The sequence below is a fragment of the Corapipo altera genome, unplaced genomic scaffold (assembly GCF_003945725.1).
Source record: "Corapipo altera isolate COAL_440 unplaced genomic scaffold, ASM394572v1 0, whole genome shotgun sequence".
Taxonomy (NCBI): Eukaryota; Metazoa; Chordata; class Aves; order Passeriformes; family Pipridae; genus Corapipo; species Corapipo altera.
Genome location: NW_020884872.1, coordinates 82,658,085 through 82,678,958, shown reverse-complemented (window position 1 = coordinate 82,678,958; position 20,874 = coordinate 82,658,085). Strand labels below are relative to the sequence as shown.

General features: G+C 38.8%; 1 protein-coding gene across 2 annotated transcripts in view; it reads right to left on the bottom strand.

Annotated features, from left to right (window-relative positions):
• The window catches only part of NOX4 (NADPH oxidase 4), a 106,122-nt gene that overhangs the window by 10,512 nt on the left and 74,736 nt on the right, over positions 1–20,874 (bottom strand). For both annotated transcript variants that reach the window (XM_027653647.1, XM_027653723.1), the window contains exons 14-15: positions 4,381–4,500; positions 386–494 (exon numbers count right to left, since the gene is read on the bottom strand). In XM_027653647.1, the coding sequence (XP_027509448.1) occupies positions 386–494; positions 4,381–4,500 (229 nt within the window). The remainder of the gene's footprint in view (positions 1–385; positions 495–4,380; positions 4,501–20,874) is intronic.

The following is a 20,874-nucleotide window of genomic DNA, read 5'->3' as shown; positions in this document are numbered from 1 at the left end:
ACTGTGTACAAAATATTGGTTTTGGAAGCTACACAGCTCTTACAATCCACCTGAAATTGCAAATCTCCTTCCCTTCTCGATCTGCCTACCGTCCAATGCCTAAAGGCCACTCAGACTTCCCAGCCTGCATGTACTTCTTCCATCTTGCAAAGTAGAATGGACACAGATAAGTGCAGCAGTGTGCAATAAAATATTGGTCATAGATACTCAAAACTGTTTCATGCAGCTGCAAGAATAAATGGAGCCTGGGTCAGGCAGCCCAAGCAGAACTAGCACTGGAGCTCATTTGTTTTGAGCAAGGCTACCATTCTCTATAGCGTGCCAGTTGTGTGGTGTGGACATACCTTGCATTTAAGTTGTCAGTATCCCTCCAAACACCCATTACCTTGTTGTGCAACATACACAGCAGATCTGCAAACCAGCGAAAAGATTCAATGTCCCTGCACACCCAAATGAAGTACAGTCTTCTGAGCTTGTAGCATTTCCAGCCGTCTCTTGAAAATAAAATGTGTGCGTAATTAAAAATTATCATTTAAAAAGAAACATTAATTAATATGCTTTATGTTCATTAACAGAAACATGAATTTCCATTAAAGGCTAACTGCTAAGTTGTTCTTCAAGCTATGATACATCAGACACTGAATTGACCAATGCAGCCTATTTGAATGATTCTGAGAATATTAAATCTCTAATGCAGAGCTAACAGCCATCATAGACACTGTTTCTACACTAGAAGTTGTTAGCAATACAGATGATTTGGCCAGTAAATATGGATTCATGCATCATCATCAAACTTTTATTTTAAAGAAAAGGAGACATTCTAAGTTCAAGTGTATTATGTCAATTCATTACTAGGTTTATAAAGCGACCCATAAGTGGAAAGTGTTGACAAATGCAATAATGTCAAGACTTAATTCTGTCTTTATATGTGAAAGGCTCTGGTTGATTATAACTAATAATAGTAGCAAAATCACAAAGACCAAATCAAATCAGGGTTTCATTGTGTTAGGGGACTGTGTGATATATTACAGACCTTAGGAAATGCTGGTGGGTAAAGTGCAGCCACAGGCAGATTCTGGCATTGCATTTACAAAAACAGGACTCTTGTGTCAGATTTCTAATTCAATTAAACCACAAATAAGCACAAAGGAACGATTTGAATGAGCTGGTAAATAAAATAGAAATGAAAAATGACCTGATGATTAGGGAGTTCAAATAAAGCACAAATATTCATGTTGGAGTGCAAAAATGAGAATTGGAAAAAAAGCATCAAACTCAATATTCCCCCCGAAGAAGAAACCATCATCTAAGCAGATATGAATTTTTGTGGACTATGGAAGAATATGTGTTTTGGTATGTTATGTTTCCTATTTTATTGTATAATTTCTCTTATATTGTACCCCAGGTTTCTGGTAAATTCCCTTATTCCTCGTGGCCCTGAACCCTGTTCTTTCACTGGTTGTTTTTTGCTGCATTGCAGTGGTTTTCCATATATGGTTGTGCCCTCCTCTTAATTTGCATGCTCTGCCCTTGCTCATCCCTAGTTACCCCCTTTTTCTAGAATGTTCTCTCCCTACCCTATATAAGGTGAGCACCATTTTAATAAAGAGGTCATTTCACCTTGGACCCTTGAAGTGTGCTGACCCTTTCTCCCCTTGCGAGCCGTCATATCCAGGAAGTATTTTCTTAGTTGGCCAACACTGTTTTCTGTTGTTCTAATAACTGAAATGGTCACTGAATAGATTGTTTCCTCCTTTTCCTCTGAAATAATTTTCAGATAGAGAAGGCCATAGCCTGCTCACTTCAAATGCTAGTCCTAGGAGCCAAGCCCAATCAAAAAACTTTCACGATACACCTCACCATACCCGTTGTGCATTATTTCAAACTCTAACGTTGGAATATCTATAATTAGAAGAGTATTAATAGATCTATTTAAGTGATGGTTCCAATCACTGTCTTGCCTCCTCATACTGCTCCCTGCCCTGAGGAGCAAGGATAGAGACATCAGCGGCACTTCAGCAGCGTAGAGAGGCTGAGAACTCACCTTTCATGTAAACTCCCCACAGAGAGTAAAAAAAAAAAAGACTGGGGAGAACAGTGTCTTTCAAGTCCTGATTTCAACTTTTTTATTTATAAACTGCTGACCTGTCAAACAAGATTTCCTCCATCTCTTTCTGACTGCCTAGACTAAGACAAGCCCTTAGGAAGGGTCATAATCTGGTCAGATGTGATGAGAACCATAAGCAGTAGGAAGCAAAATAAGTGCCTCTCCCCATAAAAAAGGACAAAAGAAGAAAAAAATGTAAGGCATTTTGTATTGAGACGCCACAGTTCAGTAACAAAACACCACTCATGGTGATGAAACATTGCAGCTGGACAAAGAGGCTGGACTGCAAGACTTCATGAAACAAGTCAAGCATAGATTTAAAATAGCATCTCAGACACATATGCTTGGTCTACCTCCAGCAGGATATATTATGCAGTAAAGGTGCAATCCCCCATTACAACCCAATCCACATGTATATAATACTTCTTGCATGTTTCTGTGTTACTTCCGCTCAAAATAAAAGCCATTATTTACAGATCCTACTGCATGAAAGCCACTAGCTTTCCTTAAAGTACATTGTATTTTCTTAAAAGAGGGCATAGGGTTCAACAGCTAAGTGGAGGGAAGGGCAGGAGCAGGAATCAAATTGTGTACATGCAACAGGAACATAATGGAGCAGGAAACAAAAGACCACCTCAACAGGCTTCTGATCTTCCTCAGACACGCATGTCCTTGACGTAATAGGACTGGCTTCACTGTTTTGCAGCGCTGGCATTGTAAGGCAGTTTTCATGTTCATACTAATTTCTACTTCCAAGTCAGAGCAAAGACACAGACAGGCCATCCACTAAAACAGTGTTTTGTTGATGTTTAAATACAGAGGAGGGAAGTAGACTCAAATTGTTACTTTTTCCCAGAATGATTCCCCTCTATATTGTATGCACAAGGGGAAGAGTGGCTACAAGGGCAGGTTATGGAATTGGCTCCTTAGAAGCCAATTTATGGTTCTATGCAGATAAACGGACATTGCCAAATCCTTTGGACACTACAATTCTCTGGCAATGTCTGTGCAAGTTCCTACATCCTCTGATAATTGGTAGAGGCAAACATCTCATTACCTGCTGATGGTCCATCATTGTGATCTGTGACATTTTTGCAAAACACTGTCAAGGATAATCTATCACGAGGAAAACAGTAATTTTATTCGCCTGAACTCTAGGCTTTCAGCAAAAATGTACCCTAGTTTTGAGAGGATGATCCAGACACTCTAAAGAAAAGAAAATGAGGAAGCACAAGATGCTCTTTGAGGTCTTTTGCACTATGAGACAGGTGAGGCTAATAACTTGCAGTTGCACTTAGCACTGTCAGGTCCAGCCCAGATTAAGGACATAAGAAGGTTCGCAGTATCTAAATTTACTTCAGCTCACTTTGGAGTTAGAGCTGATCATTGGCATGTTCATCTTGGAACAAATGCTTTAGTTGTGCATTTTAAAGCCCTTGCAAAGCCAGTTAGCCTCTCAGCACCTCAGGGAAGGTTTGCTGCTTTGGTTGGCTGTTTATACCAGGCCTTTGAAACAGGGATGCTTAACCTGTGACTGGAGCTCTTAGTCAATACTCTAACAAATAAAAAGAAATCAATAGCAAACATAAAAGCAAGCCTATTTCACACAGCATAAGATTTGGTGTGAACCATGTTGTCAGTGCAACAGAAGAACAAGAGGCAAAAGGTTTGATCTGCATAGAATGTCAAAGGCTTTAAATTAAAATAAAATTTTAAAAAGGAGAGAGAAACAAGAAGAAAAAATAAGAAAATGGCATACCTAAAATTTAAGCTTTTCAAATGGAGTTAAACATCAGAATACTATCTGAATTCAGGTTGATTCCTTTCTTTTAAAACCTTAAACTTACATATTCACAAAAGTCAAATCAGGAGAGCTGGCCCTGCATTTCCAGCAGAAAGACTGTCACAACTGCCTGACTCTCAAAAACTCACAATTATGGTCTGCAGCCTCATCTGAGATGGGACTAGGGGAACAAGCCTAGCTGAAGGACTGTGACTACATTAATCACAAGCTAGGCTGGTGGAAGTATACAAAGGTTAGTGACACTGTCCCAGTCGAGGTGCATTACTGGCAAAACTCTGACACAACTCTTTGGGTTACACAGCCAGTATGAGATAATTTATGCCCTTCAGGGATATCGCAGTCCTCTAGGTCTCTCCAAGGAATCATTTCCTTATGCCAGTGGAAATTTTTTAAGACTCTCAAAGTTTTTCTGACATGCACTGCTACTGTAAATTGGGCGGAAATGGCTTTGAAAGGCCAGTTCACTTACAGCAGTGTGTTGAGTACTGATGCAAATGGTGTAACTCCAATACCTCCAGCCACGCAGAGACTGACCTCGTAGTTCAGGGCTTCCTCAAAGGGACTTCCAAAAGGTCCATCCACATACAGTCTGCATAAAGAGCAAAAAGGACACTTTTAGAGAAAGCTGCTAAAATCAGAGAGAGGAAAAGGAAAGTGAGCTGGAATTAAAACCCTGGAAAGCTTTATGTGGACAGAAATGAATGTACAGGTGGTATGAAAAACTGCTATATAAAATCTCTTGGTCCATTCCATCATTAGACAAGCTATTTTTTAATCAAACAAGTGGAGGTGACTAAATTATGGCTGCCTTTTGTGTCTGGCATTCGATGGCAAAGAAAGTGCTGCACTAGAAACAACAACAACAACTTGGTGGGTCTACGCAGGATTGAAAAGAATTTGGCTAGGCCTGTCTATGAGGTTCATCTTATACAAGTTTTCTGAAGAGGGAGAAAAATTGCCAAATTGTTCCTCTTTGACTCATGTTTCTCATTATTATAACCATTTTGTTCACTTGTTTTCAAAGATTATTTAGGAGAGTGTGCATACTCTACATAATGAAAGGGCATTCATTCATGGCCAGTCTTTGCGAACAAAGATTTGGGAAAGGTCATTACCCTTCGAGCATGCGCAATGGATTTTTAGGTGAGACACAGTGTGTGAGCTGAACCCACCCTTTAATCCTAAGGTTCATCTGCCAGGGCTGAGCAAGCTTGGACGGTGGCAGCGAGGTCCTCAGGATGTAGGTTTGTTTAGAGTGACCTTCTCTTAGATGGATGGCCTTACAGGGCTGATGAGCTCCATCAGTTCAGCGCACACTGTGTCTCTGGCCATGAATGAAAGGGCATAAGCTTCTCCTTTATAACATTAGACAGAGAAATAAAGGCAGAAGAGACTTCTCTTTTCCCAGACAAAGTCTTCCAACCCTCATCTGATTATTTCCTTTTGAGGGCTGTATTTTAGCCATAATTTTAAGTTCTGTGTCTGATCTCGTTTCTTTTAATTTTGTGGTTTGATCCTTGGCATCATCTTACCAGTCAAAACAACATCTTGTTTGGGTGTCTTTGGCCAATATGATCCTTTTTAGGAAATTTTTTCCAGATCTCTGCTATTGCTGACATCTGGATGCCTAATATGTTAGGCTCCTTCTTCAACAATGTCTTAACTGAACACAGATAACTATGTACTTTCTGATGGATCTGGAGGGTGATCCTTAACTATGCCCTGTCTTATAAACTCCCTTCTTGGTCTCTTACCTGAAGAGAAAAGGAGAAGACACTGGCACAGCCACAGACATTATCAGAAGGCATTGGAAATGCTGAGAGTAAATTTTTATAAGTAACAAAACTTTATAACTAGGCAATCTGCAACTTAAATATGCTTATTCTCATTTCTGTCTTTATTCTCTACAGAATTCTACAAACCTTCTCTTGGAGAATCTCAAAGGTTTTCACAGTCAGGTATGTTAGTTCCAGCATGATGGGAATATTGGAAAAACAAATCCACTCCTTACTTAATACAGATAAATTCTTTTGCAAAATCGGGCCAAGACAAACTTAATTGGCCATGTGTATACAATATAAACAGAACTTTAAGTATCTGCTCATTAAATGTTCCCTGTTACAAAATGCTTTATACCACATTTACTTAGCAAGGGTTTATTTTCCACTAATGAATGATACCACTGCTGGTGCAGAGTGCAGCAGCAGCTGCTTTAAGAGATCTAAATGTTGCACTGTCATTTGACTGAGCAGGTGAAGGAGCATCTATTAGTTAAATAAACAACAGATGAAATGTTCAGAAGCAGGTCATTCCAGTGAAATAAATCTGGTCCACAGGACATTCTGAAAGAAGTCCACAAATGTTATGGGTCTCAGACGTATATGTAACAGATTTAACCGAGATCAAATTTTGGGATATCAGAGTATGTCAAAAAGAAAAAAATCAAAACAACTGGATACCAAAGACAGGCAACCGAGGTCCCATGTCATTCCTGACATACCTCTTATGCATGTTATCCTAAGCAGACCATGCCTAGCTGGCGAAATCTAGAGAATTGCTCCTAAAGGTATGAAGGGCAAAACTACAGGCCTGAGGGAAATTCCTTGCATTTTGGACAAGCAGCACTAACTTTTCTTCGGATACACATTTTGAGTGAAAAACACAAGCAAAAAACATAAAAACAAACTAGCAAAACACATTTTTTGAGAAATGACCATGGTGGATGTGACAATAGTCATATACTGTAGGGGTGCCACTTAGCATAACTGCACTATTTGAGGACTACCTGAAGTATGTATGTTTGATCTCAGAAGGGATTAAGCAATTCGTGGGAAGTCTGAGTGCCACTGAATATCACTGACATGATCAGGAGCTGAAACATGCAAAAACTAGATCGGATCACCAGAAACTAGTCAAGCACAGTGCATGCCAGAAATTTAAGAAATAACCTGCAATTAAATATGTATTTAGATCCAATTGCTCCAGTTTGTGGTCCATTAGCCCCATCTGGCCTGCAAAATATTTCTATTTGCCCACTGTGTCTTCCTCTGAGGGAGTGAGGAGCAGTTGCTTGGATAGCAAATGCAATCAGAAAGCCAAGAACCTCCTGCTGTGTCTGCACGTGGTCCAGCACAGAACAGCCAGAAGTCACTGCTTCCAAGTGTGAGAAAGAGAAATGGGGAAAAAGGTGGAGAAATATTGCTACTGAGTTAACCCACTCCACAAGACTGCTTGAAAAGACTGATTCCAAGGATAACATTATCTCCCTGAAAGATTTTGTTGGATGTCATAAACATGCACCATTTTAATATGGGGATAATTAAAAATAAGATAAATGCGGTCCTGATGCCTTAATGGCAGTGGTCATTTAGGAATTGAACCTTCTTTTATTCAAGTCAGTGAAAGCAAGAAACCTTCTGATGCCATATCAAAAGGCACAGGGTTGAACAGAGTAGCAATTCAGTCATAGACTTCTGCAGAGATTATGTAATTTTTGTTTCCTGTCAACATGTTCCTCTTTTTATTTGGTAGGACTGAAAATTTTTGCATAAAAGTAGTTCATTATTGCAAATGAAATCTCACAGCACTCAATAAAAAGACAAGTCAAGCCAAGGGGGGTAAGATGACTTTGTTTCCTGAGTTGTGCCCCAGATATATCACACTACTATGCTATGCTCTCCTATCCCCCCAGATTTAATTTAATTAACATGAAGGCAGGGTATGGAATTTTATTAAAAGTTAAGAAATTGACCCTTCAGGCAAACTTATTCAAATAACGAGTTATTCTTTCCACATGTATTCATTTCCAGACTTAGGAGTGCTCTCACTTATTCTGGCACAACTTAGCTCAGAAACAGAAAGAAAAGCTTCAAAACAGAATACATCCCAAAAGTAGCAGAGCACATTATTAAAAAGCATCTTACAGATAGATGGTCAAAATATCTTCTATTTAAAGCACATTTCTGTGGTACAGTGGTACCAAAACGGCCCAGCAAGCACTAAACCAGCTCATTCCAGTGCTGGGCAATCCAACTGCAGTAACATGGGACTGTCCCTAAACTGGGTGATGTTGTCTCAGGGACAAAGGCAGCTGTATTGGTTTTGAGACCCAAGTTATTATCTTCCATAAGGAATTGCCCAGTGATGTGTGGAGATACCTGCTCACCCCTCTTGGACTTGGATCTCCATGCTGTGCTTTACTTCGGGGTGTAGGTGCCCTTAGAAACGTTTAATGTTTACATTGTACTTCACTACCCACCAGTAAATGATGATAACACCATTTTTTTCCAAGCTCTCTGGGACTTACAGTAAGATATTATCTGGGATATTAGTGGAATAACAGATGGATAGGGGAGTTATTTCAAGAAATTGTAGGAAATTTTAATTAAAGAAGTATCATCGTTTGCAAGCTGAACAAAATGCTTGGATACAAAGTACTGTATAGAGGACAAAAAGTGAAGTCCTAGTCTGGTTGAAGCTTGTGGTAAAGCTCTTACCATTGTCAAAAGAGTAAGGATTTCACCCAGTACCATGAGATTTTATATCCTTGGTATTTAGCTCTTACTAAGACCCACATGTAGGTATCTTCTTGATACAGTCACGAGACATAGTCAATACAGCTAATGGAGTTGAATCCCTCCCAATTCCTTATAAAACTCCTACATCATTGACTTCAATAGTTAAAAAACCCTCCTACCATGCTTGTTCTTCTCTTTGACTTGTCCTACCAAAACAACAGCTAAGTACTGATGGATACAGCCTGAGAACTCCAAGGAACTGAGCAATGGCTGAAGCAGTTTCCTTATGTTCTTCTGCTGCTGTAACTCTGATGCACTAGAGAGATGCAATCCCCCCTCTCAGATAACCCACAATACCAGCCTCCACCCCCATATTACAAATATTCAAAAAGTGCCTCCATGTTCCACCCACATTTCCCTTCATGCCTGGGAGGGACTCTCTGTAAACATCTGAAGAGCTATTTCATTATCTCTCTTCAAATTCCTTCTTAAGACTGCTCTTTCCTCTGATAGCTGGAAAAACAGACTACTGATGTGCTCACTGTAGCTTAGTGATATTCTGGCTTGGTACTGTCTCACTGTTTCCTGAATTTTGCCATCTGACTGTATCCATCTCTTGTCTCCTGTTTCTCCAGTTTAAGTTGGTTTGTCTCTCTGCTGTGTGACTTTGTCTATCACGATGGCTTCCTGATGCATGATTGTTTCTTCAGGGCACTAGGATAATTGACATCAGCGAAGAATTACTGGAAACCACCCAAATCTAAACCTTGTGGCAGAGACAGTGTTTGATATGGTAGGCCTGCAGACAGCAAAACTGACTACTGCAGTGTCCTAGAACATTTTGGAGTCCAAGGCTCAATTCACAGTTCTCAGTAAAAACCTAGCTACAACAAATTACAGGATTTTATTTTTCAAAGAAGCTGCAATTATTACCATCAGAGATTTTCAAATATTTTCTGAAGCAAAAATCAAGACAGTTACTTCATTTTTTAAGTCAATATATAATACTTCATGTCATTATTTAAGCCTCAATATATGAGTGTAAACTGATGCTGTTTTTCCAGAGGGGTTGTGATTACTGACAGCATTTCAGTACCAAAAGCCTTTTAGAGAAGAAGAACCGCCACTAAATGAAGCACACCATCCTTGGTTCATATGGATTTCCAAAACTACAATGGCTTTCAAGGTTTAAAAATGTCACAAAATGTGACATTTGGCATGTTAGATCAGAGACTCCCATGTGTTCTCCCGAAATTGTGAAGGATGATGTTTCCATTAAAGAAATCCGCAGCCCCTTAGACAAGTAAGACTGCAAAACCCAGTGGGTCCAATTAACTTTACATACTATTTTGTGCAAGATTGAAAAGGGTTGTGATTCTAATTCAGGTTTCATTAGGCATTTTCTTCTAATTTTATTAAGCGCCCGAGTTTAATTTCTGATTGATCATTCACATTTTTTCCCTTCAACTTCAAACGTATTCCTACAATATGTACCAGAAATTGTAAAAGTTTCCTTTTCCCTTCTACAGAAGATGATTTCTTGATCAGTTAGTGAAGCATCCGATTATAACAACATAGATGGCTCCAAACTCTACAGAATCAATTAGCATCAGATTTTCTTCCCACAGAAACATGCCAAACTATGATTTTTAAAATCCTGTAAGAGCCATTGGTTTTAGTAATTCTTAATTCTATTTACTTCTCCTTGACTGGGCAAAACAAAACAAAATCACCTGTTCTTTAGATTATTATACTCTCGAAGGCCCAGAGATGACCAAATAAGAAATTCCAGTTTTACAACATCTTTAGCAGGAGGACATAAAGTTGAAGGCATGATGACAAGGGCAAGAAAGTGAAACAGTGGAGCAGGCACCTGCATTTTTATGAATAAGGTTCCTCCTGTAAACCTCTAATTGAGCTACACGGTTTTCTGTGAGACACAGTACAGGTTCAAAAACAAGATACCATAGGAGTATGCTAGAACATTATAACAGCAAAAGTTGTACAACAACCTATTGGGAACAGGACTTGTAACAGAGGAGTGAGGAGGATGGTAGAGAACAAGAAAAGAACCTCCTTACTATGAATGAGACATTCAAAATAGCATGGAGATTGAACTACCAGTTTTCTGGCAACAGAAAACAGACTTGCACAGCTGACAGACAGCCTTGTAAATGAGGCTCTTCCTTGCTCATGACTCCTAGAGAAATCTGAAGGCAACTTCTCAGACCAAGTTAATTTTCCTCAGAATTGAATAAAATTCTCTAAATCTTGCCTAGAATATTTATTGAGAACAATATTTCTGATTACTCATTGCTGACTTTCACAGGATAAAAGCAACATTTTAGACTATTCATTTACTCCATTAAAAAGGTCTATAAAACCACTGTGAGAACTACAATCAAGTATAATTATGTATTGAGGCAACTTTGTTCTCTTAAAGTACATGTACTTTCTGTTCCATATTCTGGGGTCAATATTCTTAATTAATGTAGTATTAATTTTTCTCCATGGCAGCCTTTTTATGGTCATTTTTATAAAATGTTTCCAAAATGTATTCACTTGATTAAAGAACACATAATTTAATTTTATTATAACAAGAAATCCAATTTTAGACTTTTTCCTTACCAATTACAGTTTTTATTTTGTGAAGTGCCTTGCCTCTCTGTAAACTTGTGTCCTACCAGTTCTGCCTCAGCTAATAAAGAACAATAAAGAGTATTTGTGATGACTATTGCAACTAATGACCTGTTGCAACTTGCCTTTTGAAAATTTAGGTTGTTACATGATTAAGTGATAAAATGCTGTAGACCAGCAACCACAATCAGGTTGAATGATTTGACTTCATTTCTCCAAAACTCATTCACTGACATAGTGGTTATCTGCCTGTCTCACTGCAAATAGAATTTCTGCTTTAGAGTAATCCACTTCTGTATTTGATCTTTGATCTCTTTCAGTACTTACAGGAAGCTTTTTGTTGCCTATACCATTCCCTTTGGTGATCATCTCAGAGTTGCCATCTAATACATGGCATGGAAGTAGTGCCAATATTAGCCCTCTTCCGCACTTGGTAAATTATACTGATTGGGAGAGGATATCCCATGTCTCCACATCAGTGTAAGTACCTGCAGCGTCAGTATCTGTAGAAGCCTAGAAGAAAAGGGGGCTATTGTGTATGTTTCAAACACCACTAGCTGGATAAATAGCTGTGGAGCCAAACAAGGACTGTTGGCAACTACAGCCAAGTATTGTTGATAATAACACACTGTGAGAAAGAACAGAATGTGGCTGGAGAAGGGACCAGACCCAGGTAGGGCAGCACTTTTCCGGGACAAACGTCCTTATTCTGGCTCCTGGAGAAACACACAACACAATCAACCTCCACTACACCTTTGAGTTGGGAAAACAAAAGTTGGCTTCTACTGACAAATCTGAAGGATGACAAGTGCAGGATTTAAAATCCTAGCTAGGTATCTGCAGAAAAAATAGGGGAGAAGAGAAGCAGCTGACTGGACTGCTGGAAGATAGAGCTGGCAGCAGATCAATCTGAAGACAAGGCCAGGCACATCATGGTTCCCTCCAAAGTCAGCCTACTCAGGCTCTTTGGACTAGATTAAGTAGAGATGAAGAATTCAAAATGAAGATAATATGAAGAAAAAACAAAGAAGGACAAATCTCACAGTAAATTCTGCTGGTGGAATGAAGTAGTTAATCCTGTAATAAAATGAGATTGTTAATATATAGTAAACCGAAGCACAAAAATTACTTGAAATGTAATAAAGTCCCAAGAAGAATTTGTCATGTCTCACTGCTGACTCATTTCTGTCTTAAGGCTTACATTGGGTAAGTAAAGTGACTTTGTCCAGTTACAAGCCCATCTTTTTTCTGGAAAACTCTTTTTAGGAAAATGTCTCTCATAGCTACACTTTCTTTATGGAAAGATGTTCTCCATAAGCGTCACATCCTATACAGGCCAGTGAATGTGCCTATAGGAGTAAGTTTCCTTCAGGGCAGTTTCACAAAGCAGGTAATTACTGTTTTGGGTCTATAAAGAATCTGTGCTTGAATTTAGCTGCTAGAAAGCATAGAAAAGACATTATCTAAATATTCCTCTGACAAGAGATCTGCAAGATAGTGATAATTCAACTTCAGATGGCTTCCAGATGTTCACTGATGGCCAGACAAGCTCATTTCCTTAGGCAGACAGTCTCGTATCTGGAAAGGGATACAGAAAACTGGCAAGGCCAAAATGGAAAGAAAGAAAACCTGCTGAACAGTAGAGTGAACCATACACAGTTGTAGTAAAATGGCAGAATAAGAGTGAGATCACCCAACTTGGAGAAGGAATTTCTGAAGTTAACAGAAGCCTAGAGACGGCAGAAGCTTATCAAGCAACCAGAGAATAATATACTGCATTACATCACAGATGAGCTCAATGCAGTTCTGACTATCCTGACCTCTTTGTTTTTCTCTGAACATGCTCCAACTTCTTATTTCAAGTTCTGTTTTTCAGAGTGAATGGCCCGTTACTGTCTGCAGTGTTCCAGTTTCAGTCCTGCCAAGGACCTGTATAATGACATTATTATTCATAGGTGGCAGTGTCATTGTCACTACCATACAAAGATGCCTCTGTGGAGCTCTCTTGGGTTATTGAAAATAAAGAAATTTTTATCCCTTGAATTTTTAAATTCCTTCAAGCTCTTACCTTTCTGTGTGCTGTAAGAGTACTCATAGTAACAGATTTTTAGCATTTCTATGAGTTATATACAAGAAGCTTAGAGAGGACAGGTGACCCCAAACAAAACAGATGAGTGACTTGCTGAGAGACAGAGAGGGGACTAGTGCTTAAGTACTTTAAATACACAATTCTTCTCCTAACCTTTCCCACCTCTACTTTTCATTAATATCCTGAGGGCTACAACCCACTGGGTGAGAAACACTGCTGCAGGGTAAGGTGACTGTAAGGAACTGAAGAGAGCAGAGGCTGGGCATCACAGTATGTGGCACAGAGTCAGGATCTAAGCCAAAGAAAGTTTTCCTGTAGGTTCAATACCCGTTCCTGTTGACCAGGACCCCGAAGTTGCTCTGCATATATACAGAGAAACCCCACTCTGTATGACTGGTCTTGCCATTCTATAAAGACACAACAAATCATGACATATGAGATTTCTTGCACAAAATCAAGTGTCCTGCAGCTCCACACCAGTAAAGCTGATCCCCATCATGTTTGTTGTCATTGTGAAATGCAGATTACAGGACTGTGCCTCAGGTCTAACCTAAAATGTCAGTTTTGATCAGCCACAGAGGACAATAAATCCAGACTTTTAATCCCATCTCCCTTATGCTGATCTACTGCCATTTCCAGAATGTCATTTACATCCTCAGATATACTCTTTGTTTTGGTGAAATCAGGTAACAACACATTCTCAGAACTCCCCTCCACAAGATTAGGGATACTTAGTTTGAGTTTAATTAGCCTAATGCTTAAGTTTACTCAAAGCCACACCTCAAATACTGTGTCCAGTTCTGAGCCCCTCACTTCAAAAAAGACATTGAGGTGCTGGAGCGTGTCCAGAGAAGGGCAACAGAGCTGGGGAAGGGTCTAGAGAATAAGTCATATGAGGATTGGCTGAGGGAGCTGGGGTTGTTTAGTCTGGAGAAAAGGAGGCACAGGAGGGACCTTATCGCTCTCTACAACTACCTGAAAGGAGGTTGTAGCCAGTCTATTCTCACAGGTAACTGGTGACAGGATGGGAGGACATGGTTTCAAGCTGTGCCAGGGGAGGTTCAGGTCGGCCATCAAGAAGAGTTTCTTCATTGAAAGGGTGGTTAAGTATTGGAACGGACTACCCAGGGAGGCAGTAGAGTCACCATCCCTGGAAGTGTTAAAAAAATTACTGCATGTGGCACTTAGTGCTAAGGTTTAGTTTACACAGTGATGTTGGATGAAAGGTTGGACTCTATGATCTTTGAGGTCTTTCCAAATTAATGATTCTATGATTCTAATAGGTTTCATAGTCTGATACACATAGACAAAAGGTTGTTATAAAGTATGATCCCCACAATTCCCCCACCCCATGTCACTGTTTCTTCTTCAAGGATGATAATTTCTCTTTTGGTGAACAGTCTGACATTTCTGACTATTTCAACTCATCATCCTTTTCTTCCATCCATCTCCTAAAATTTGCCAGATCATTCAGAAATTTCATTACATTTGCTCTGAACTATATTATCATCCCTATTAATTAAATCAAATTATTTATTAATTTGGTGTTTACATCTCCCTCCTTATAATTCGTTATTTGATATATTGAAAGAACACATCTCAGGATGAATTGCTGCCTATTTGATATCTCACTCCTTCTTTTAAAAGTCTCTGCTTAAGAACTATTTGCTGCTTGCCACCTGTCAGCACTGGCTTTTTCTTTTTTTTTTTTTTTTTTTATTTTATTTTATTTTAAAAAACTGTGCTATATTCTTATTTAGACAATACTTTGCTGAATTCCCTATGGAAAGAAAATCTGATTCCAGAACAAAAAAAGGGGTAAAAATGCCACTGAATTACATGATATCAGTATTTAGACCTGTGGGACTAAAAGGTGCATTATCAAGCACATATCCGCTATACAAGTGTATACATATACTGAGTCTGCTTTTTACTATTTATCCTGCTGTGATACCTGTATTTGCAAGCAAATACATCACGAAATGGGCAGTACACAGTGGATGAAATCCCAGTGCTCTAGGTTCAAACAGAGAAGAGCATTGCAACAATGACTCCATTAAAAGTTTGTGAGGCCCATAAATACTCCTGTAATGGTGGTCACAAACCCCATCGATAAATGGATCACAATCCTTAATGAGCAAGTAAAAGGAAAGGAGTACAACATTACACAAAGGAGTATTTCTAGAGATTCGTTGGTTTACGGTTTCCATCTGTCCAACTGATGGCTCTTATCTGACAGTTTTAAACCTGATAGTTTAAAAAGGGGTAAACAATAGCTTCATATCTCATTGGAGAAGCCTTGCCAAGACAAACAAAATAAAGAAAGGGTAAAGCTGACTGTGGACAAAGCCACCATCCTTGTTATTTCCTTGTTAATTTTATTTCATCAGTTTTGTTAACCTTAGATGACAATGTTCAAATACTTGAGTGCACAGGGGCTTTTTTTAACACCAGTGACCCAATGATAATAAAACCATAAATGTAAAAAGAAGTACTTTTGATATATATTTTTCTGAGAAGTCTTAATGGCGTAATGTCTCTTGAACTTTCATCCTCCAAGGGACCTTCAGTATAGAGATAAACAGACCCCAGACTCAGTAGAATCAAGACACTCTTTTTGTTTTTTTAATAGATGCTAAATATTTCAGTCATGAGTCTTCTCCTTGGACATCACAAGAAGAATAGAACAAGGGAATGAGCCAAATTTAATTGGCTCATAATTGCCAAAACATTTCTGCATGGTGCAGATGCTATTCACTGGTGCCAGAATCTGAGTGCAGGGCCAAATAAATAACAAAAAAGTTAATTCAGTGAGGGGGGCACATCTGACTACAAACAGCTGGCATAGCCAATACAAAGATAAATGGATTTCTTAAGCTCCAGTGGTACTTTTTAGAGCTGCTTGCAGCCAACCTGCTTTATTTTGCTATCAAATGACTTGAGAGGGACAAGTCAAATTTTGCTAACCACTGTTTGCACTGATTCTTTAAAGTGGATTCCTTAATTGTAGTGCAAATATGCACCAAGAAAAAAAAGTTAACCATCAACCACTACACAGCCAGTTACTGTCATCTAACAATATGAAGGTAAAATGTGTATACACATGTGATACACATATATACAATGTAGTGACGTATATATGTCACTACATATACATGTATACATGCATACAATGTGATACACACCCAAGAATGCTTTCAGACAGCAAAGCACTGCTACAGATGGAGCAGTAAAAGCTAGAAAAGTTCATCATCTCAGCTTGGGCTGACTGTGGAAAGAGGGAAGCAGGGGCTGAGCTTCAGGGGACAACCCTTCTGCTGCACTTAGAGCTTTGAATTAGATGTTCAAGTGCTAATGGAACCATGGGTGAAAGAAGATTTGGAGACGCTGAACTCAGTCTGTTTTCTCCTGAGGACACAGCAATTCACAAATAAATTCACAAGACATTCCTTAAACTCTTCTCCCCAACACAAGACGGAAGGAGCACAGGTTGTCCATCAACACTAACATCACTGGCATGTCACAGAAGAGCAGTGCCCAGAGCCTCTTATTACAGCCAGAGCCCTATATCACTGAACAAGCTCATTAGATTTGGCTTTGCTGATGTCATAAAGTAAACCTGTTCTTTTGAATTAAGGTATCGTTCTCCATGTAATGTGTGGACTGTGCATAAACCAGAAAGTTACATCTGCCCTCCCTCCCTTCCTTCATTCCTTTCCTTCCTTCCTTCCTCCCTCCCTCCCTCCATTCAGACCACATAATATTCAGCATCACTGCTCCCTTCCAAGTCATTTAGAAAACAAACATTTTAGATTCTTTTTCTTTTTACTTCAGTTCAGCAGCACATTTTACGTATGTGAGTTGAAGCAAAATTCCATGCTGTTTCCTTGAAACAAAACAGGGCTAACAGAGAGGCTGGTATGTAACAATTGTCCTTCACAGAATGTCTGGTTTTTCTGGATGGAAAGTGACACAGCATTTCACTTGGGCATAACTGAAATATGTAACCAATGACTTTTACAATCTTCAGATCAGCTATGATCCTTCAGACCAGCAGTCCCTGCCCTTCCCACTCAGAAAAACTGGACAGACACTAAATTGCCCACTGCAGCACCCTAAAAAATGGATTTTGGTACTTTTTAGTCTTTCTTGCAACTTATACTAAAAAATTACAGAAAGCTTGAGTTTGGTTCACAGCTCCAGATTTTACCTTAGACCAGCTAGAATGAATTGCCAGTTTCCTAGATTTGAGGAAACTGAGAGGTATTTCTCCACCTTTAAATTCTCACTGATAGACTGATGAGCTGAAATCCTAGAGATACTTCTCTTGAAAACTGCAGGAGATGCTCTTGATGTATTACTAAGATCAGAAAGTTTCATTTTCACAGTGCCCAAATGGCCATAACATCAGATTTATATCCCTTCAAAAGACAACATTACATCTACATGATTTGCCTTATCCAAGTTGACGTACAAGAAAATACATGACACAGTTCTACCACCATTTCTTTGGCCTTGGTCTGGTAAAATAACACCAGGTGATGGAAAAATTTTAAACAACTATTTTCATTGCTGTATTTTTCCCAACAAGGTAAGAAGTATGGAACAAAAAATAAAGTACAAATAGCTTTCAAAGTCTTTTGAGAAGGGATGCAATACTCTCATTTTGGAGAAAAGACTGGAAATAAATGCTCACATTTCAAATATAGTTTAGGAAACTTCAGCTATCCATGCAAAAAAAAAAAAAATTAATCTACTGTAAGACCTTCAGAATTGGTTCAATATAATAAAGCTGTTTAATCTGTTATGGTGATTTGTCTAAAAAAGAAGAAGTAATTAAACCTTAAGAATATTGGAAATCACCAACAGTTATGTACCTAAAAATTCTACTTTAATCTTAAAGACATAGTTTAAAGTAAAGGGAAATACAAAGCTATAATATCCTTATGTAACATCATGATGGACCATACAGAGGCAAACAAAACCCCAGTCCCTGGAAATTTGGCTTTCTCTAGACATTTTTGAGTACTTTTTGAAAGCAGAGAGGATACACAGAATACTTGCACTGATAAGTGCATACGTTGTAATTTAGGTTATAATTGCCATACTGGTCAAGTGGATTTGGGATAGGAGGACTGATCCCGCTCCCATGTGGGTTTTTGGAGTATGCAGCAATTTTGTCTTATACAAGCTCCCTGTGGAATGTAGAAGTTTTAAATGTTTGGTTTTAAATGAGAATTTGATTCTAAATGACTTTCAATCATACACAAATTTAATTTAAACCTTGTATTATAGAGATACCTTGACAGCAATGGATAATGAAGTCATAAAGCAAAGCGTTACATGAAAGTTATTAGGCTGTAAAGCAAATGATTTTCATATCTTTTCTTTCCGGTTGGTACCTGTAAGACATCTTCTTTCATTGCTTTAAAGGAAGAAAAAATGTCACTACATTCATGATTCCAAAGAAACCCATCACTAATCAGCTCACTTGACACATGCGATGCCTCACTCTAGGTGCAGACGCCTAGACTGGTAATTTTCTGACAAATCTGTAGCTCACAAAATTCTTCCCTTAAAAAACAATAACCAGGAACTCTGAATATCATCCAATTTATCTTCACCATCAAACAAATCAGTGTATATCTTCTATTCAAACAGCTTTTGTGTTCAGATTTATCTACTTTAGTCTCCAATTCTACTCATGAGCAGCCTTAGCCAGCTAATTAGGCAACACTCAGAAATGATTTGGCAGCTAATATCATGGGTTGTTGCAGTTCTGCAGCTGCTAACAATATTTTCCAGCTGCTAGCTGTCTGGTCATTCAAAAGCACTTGTGATTCTTGCAAACCACTTGACAAGGTCATAGAAGAAGTTTCCTTGGGGCTAGGCTTGGCCCACTGGGTACTGTCTCCCAGCAGCCAACTCCCATCCTCATGATTGAGGCTAATTAACATTTACAGTAACATACTATAGGATGAGATGGCTTTTCTACCACTGCCAATTCTTAAGACTTGCTAGTTCTGAGCTACACTCTAGCCCAGTTGCTGGGACAACTTCCTACATGAAATGGAGTGGATATAAGTGTTTATTTGGGGATGCTCAATTCAGAGTGGTCCAGTTGGCATCCCACAGCCCAGATCCCCCATCCATTTCTCTGAAGAGACAGGGAATGGCTGCTAGATCAACATGGGCCTGTTGCTTTCCCTGACTATCACCAAGAGTTTAAAGGCCATGAAAAAGAAATGTGAAGCATCTCCTTTACATATATATTAAAGAGCCTGGCACTCAGAATTGAACCACTCCACCAGTACCACACACCAAGAGGTTGCTAAAACTGAAATCTAGGCTCATGTCTTTAAGAGAACAAATGATCCTTGCCCATTTTATGTAAAACTAGAACACCCTAACAGTCTCCTTTGTCTTGAAAGTTTGTGTTCCCCTCTACTCTGTGGTATTAAACAGTATGAAGACAGACTTGAGGTATAGATGAGATGTTTATCTAACAGTTTACCTGCTTCTTCAAATCTTATTTGGGGAAGGGCCAGAACAGCAATGAGTGTTGAAAAATTTCTATCATTGTTAAAGATCAGGAAATACATTTATGGCTTACGTTGTACATGAAACATAAAGGATGACATGGTAGGCAGCTTTTTTTCCCTCCCAGTTTCTTTCATATGTTTAGGTCCATTTCACCCTTTGTTGTTATAACCAGAATCTTTCTTTTCTCCCTTTTTCACCAAGACTTACTAACAAAGCACCAATCAATGATGCTGCCTCCTTTAACAGTTTCTGTGAAAGGAAACAGCCTCCAGAGTCCCTCACTGAAAGGATGGGGCCAAAAATAAAATTGCTAATGTGCACGTAGGCATATAGGAGTGAATGAATGATGCTGTTCCCTTTTATCCATAGAGTTCATATGGAAACACAGAATCACAGAATGATTGGAGCTGGAAGGGACCTCTGGAGGTCATCTACTGCAACCCCCCTTGCTCAAGCGGGTTCACCTAAAGTAGCCTGCACAGGATCGTGCCCAGGAGGAAATCACTCCTGTTAACAACCAAAACTCTTTAGCACTTGTTTTTCTTTTTTTCCAGAGCCTGGTGCTTGGATTTCTGTAATATGGTAATTATGAAACTACTTTTTTTTTTTTTTTAACTAATATAAGCCATTATTTTTAAAACTAGATAAAACTGGATGTAAGGGCAGAAGGGATCATTATAACTTTCTCTTACATAATGAATCAAAGAACTTCACTAATAATTTCTGCCTCAATATACTATAAATTCTGTTTGAGATATTTAAAAAAAAAAATCCTCAAGACATCTGGTGGCAGATAATTCCCCACAGTCTCACACTGCTGCTCAGTAATAGGCAGGTATATACCAATTAAATCAACAGGCTTTATCAAGAACCATGCACATACTCCCAAATAGCCAAATGAAAACCAACTCTAGTGTTTTGTCTTATCCCATTCACTTCGAACAAAACAATGATTTCATCTCCAAAATATCTTGAAAGGTTTAGGCATCTTTTATTCTCATTCAACCCTTTCCCATTCTCAGTTGGGATTATTGCAATGTTTTTCATAAAACAGTTCATGACTGCTAATGAGCCACAACTATGCTATGATAAACAGATAAATTAAAGCAGCATTCTAAAATGCTTGGTACTTAAAAGACAATATCTATGCACACAGAGCTTCAATTTTGCATGTATG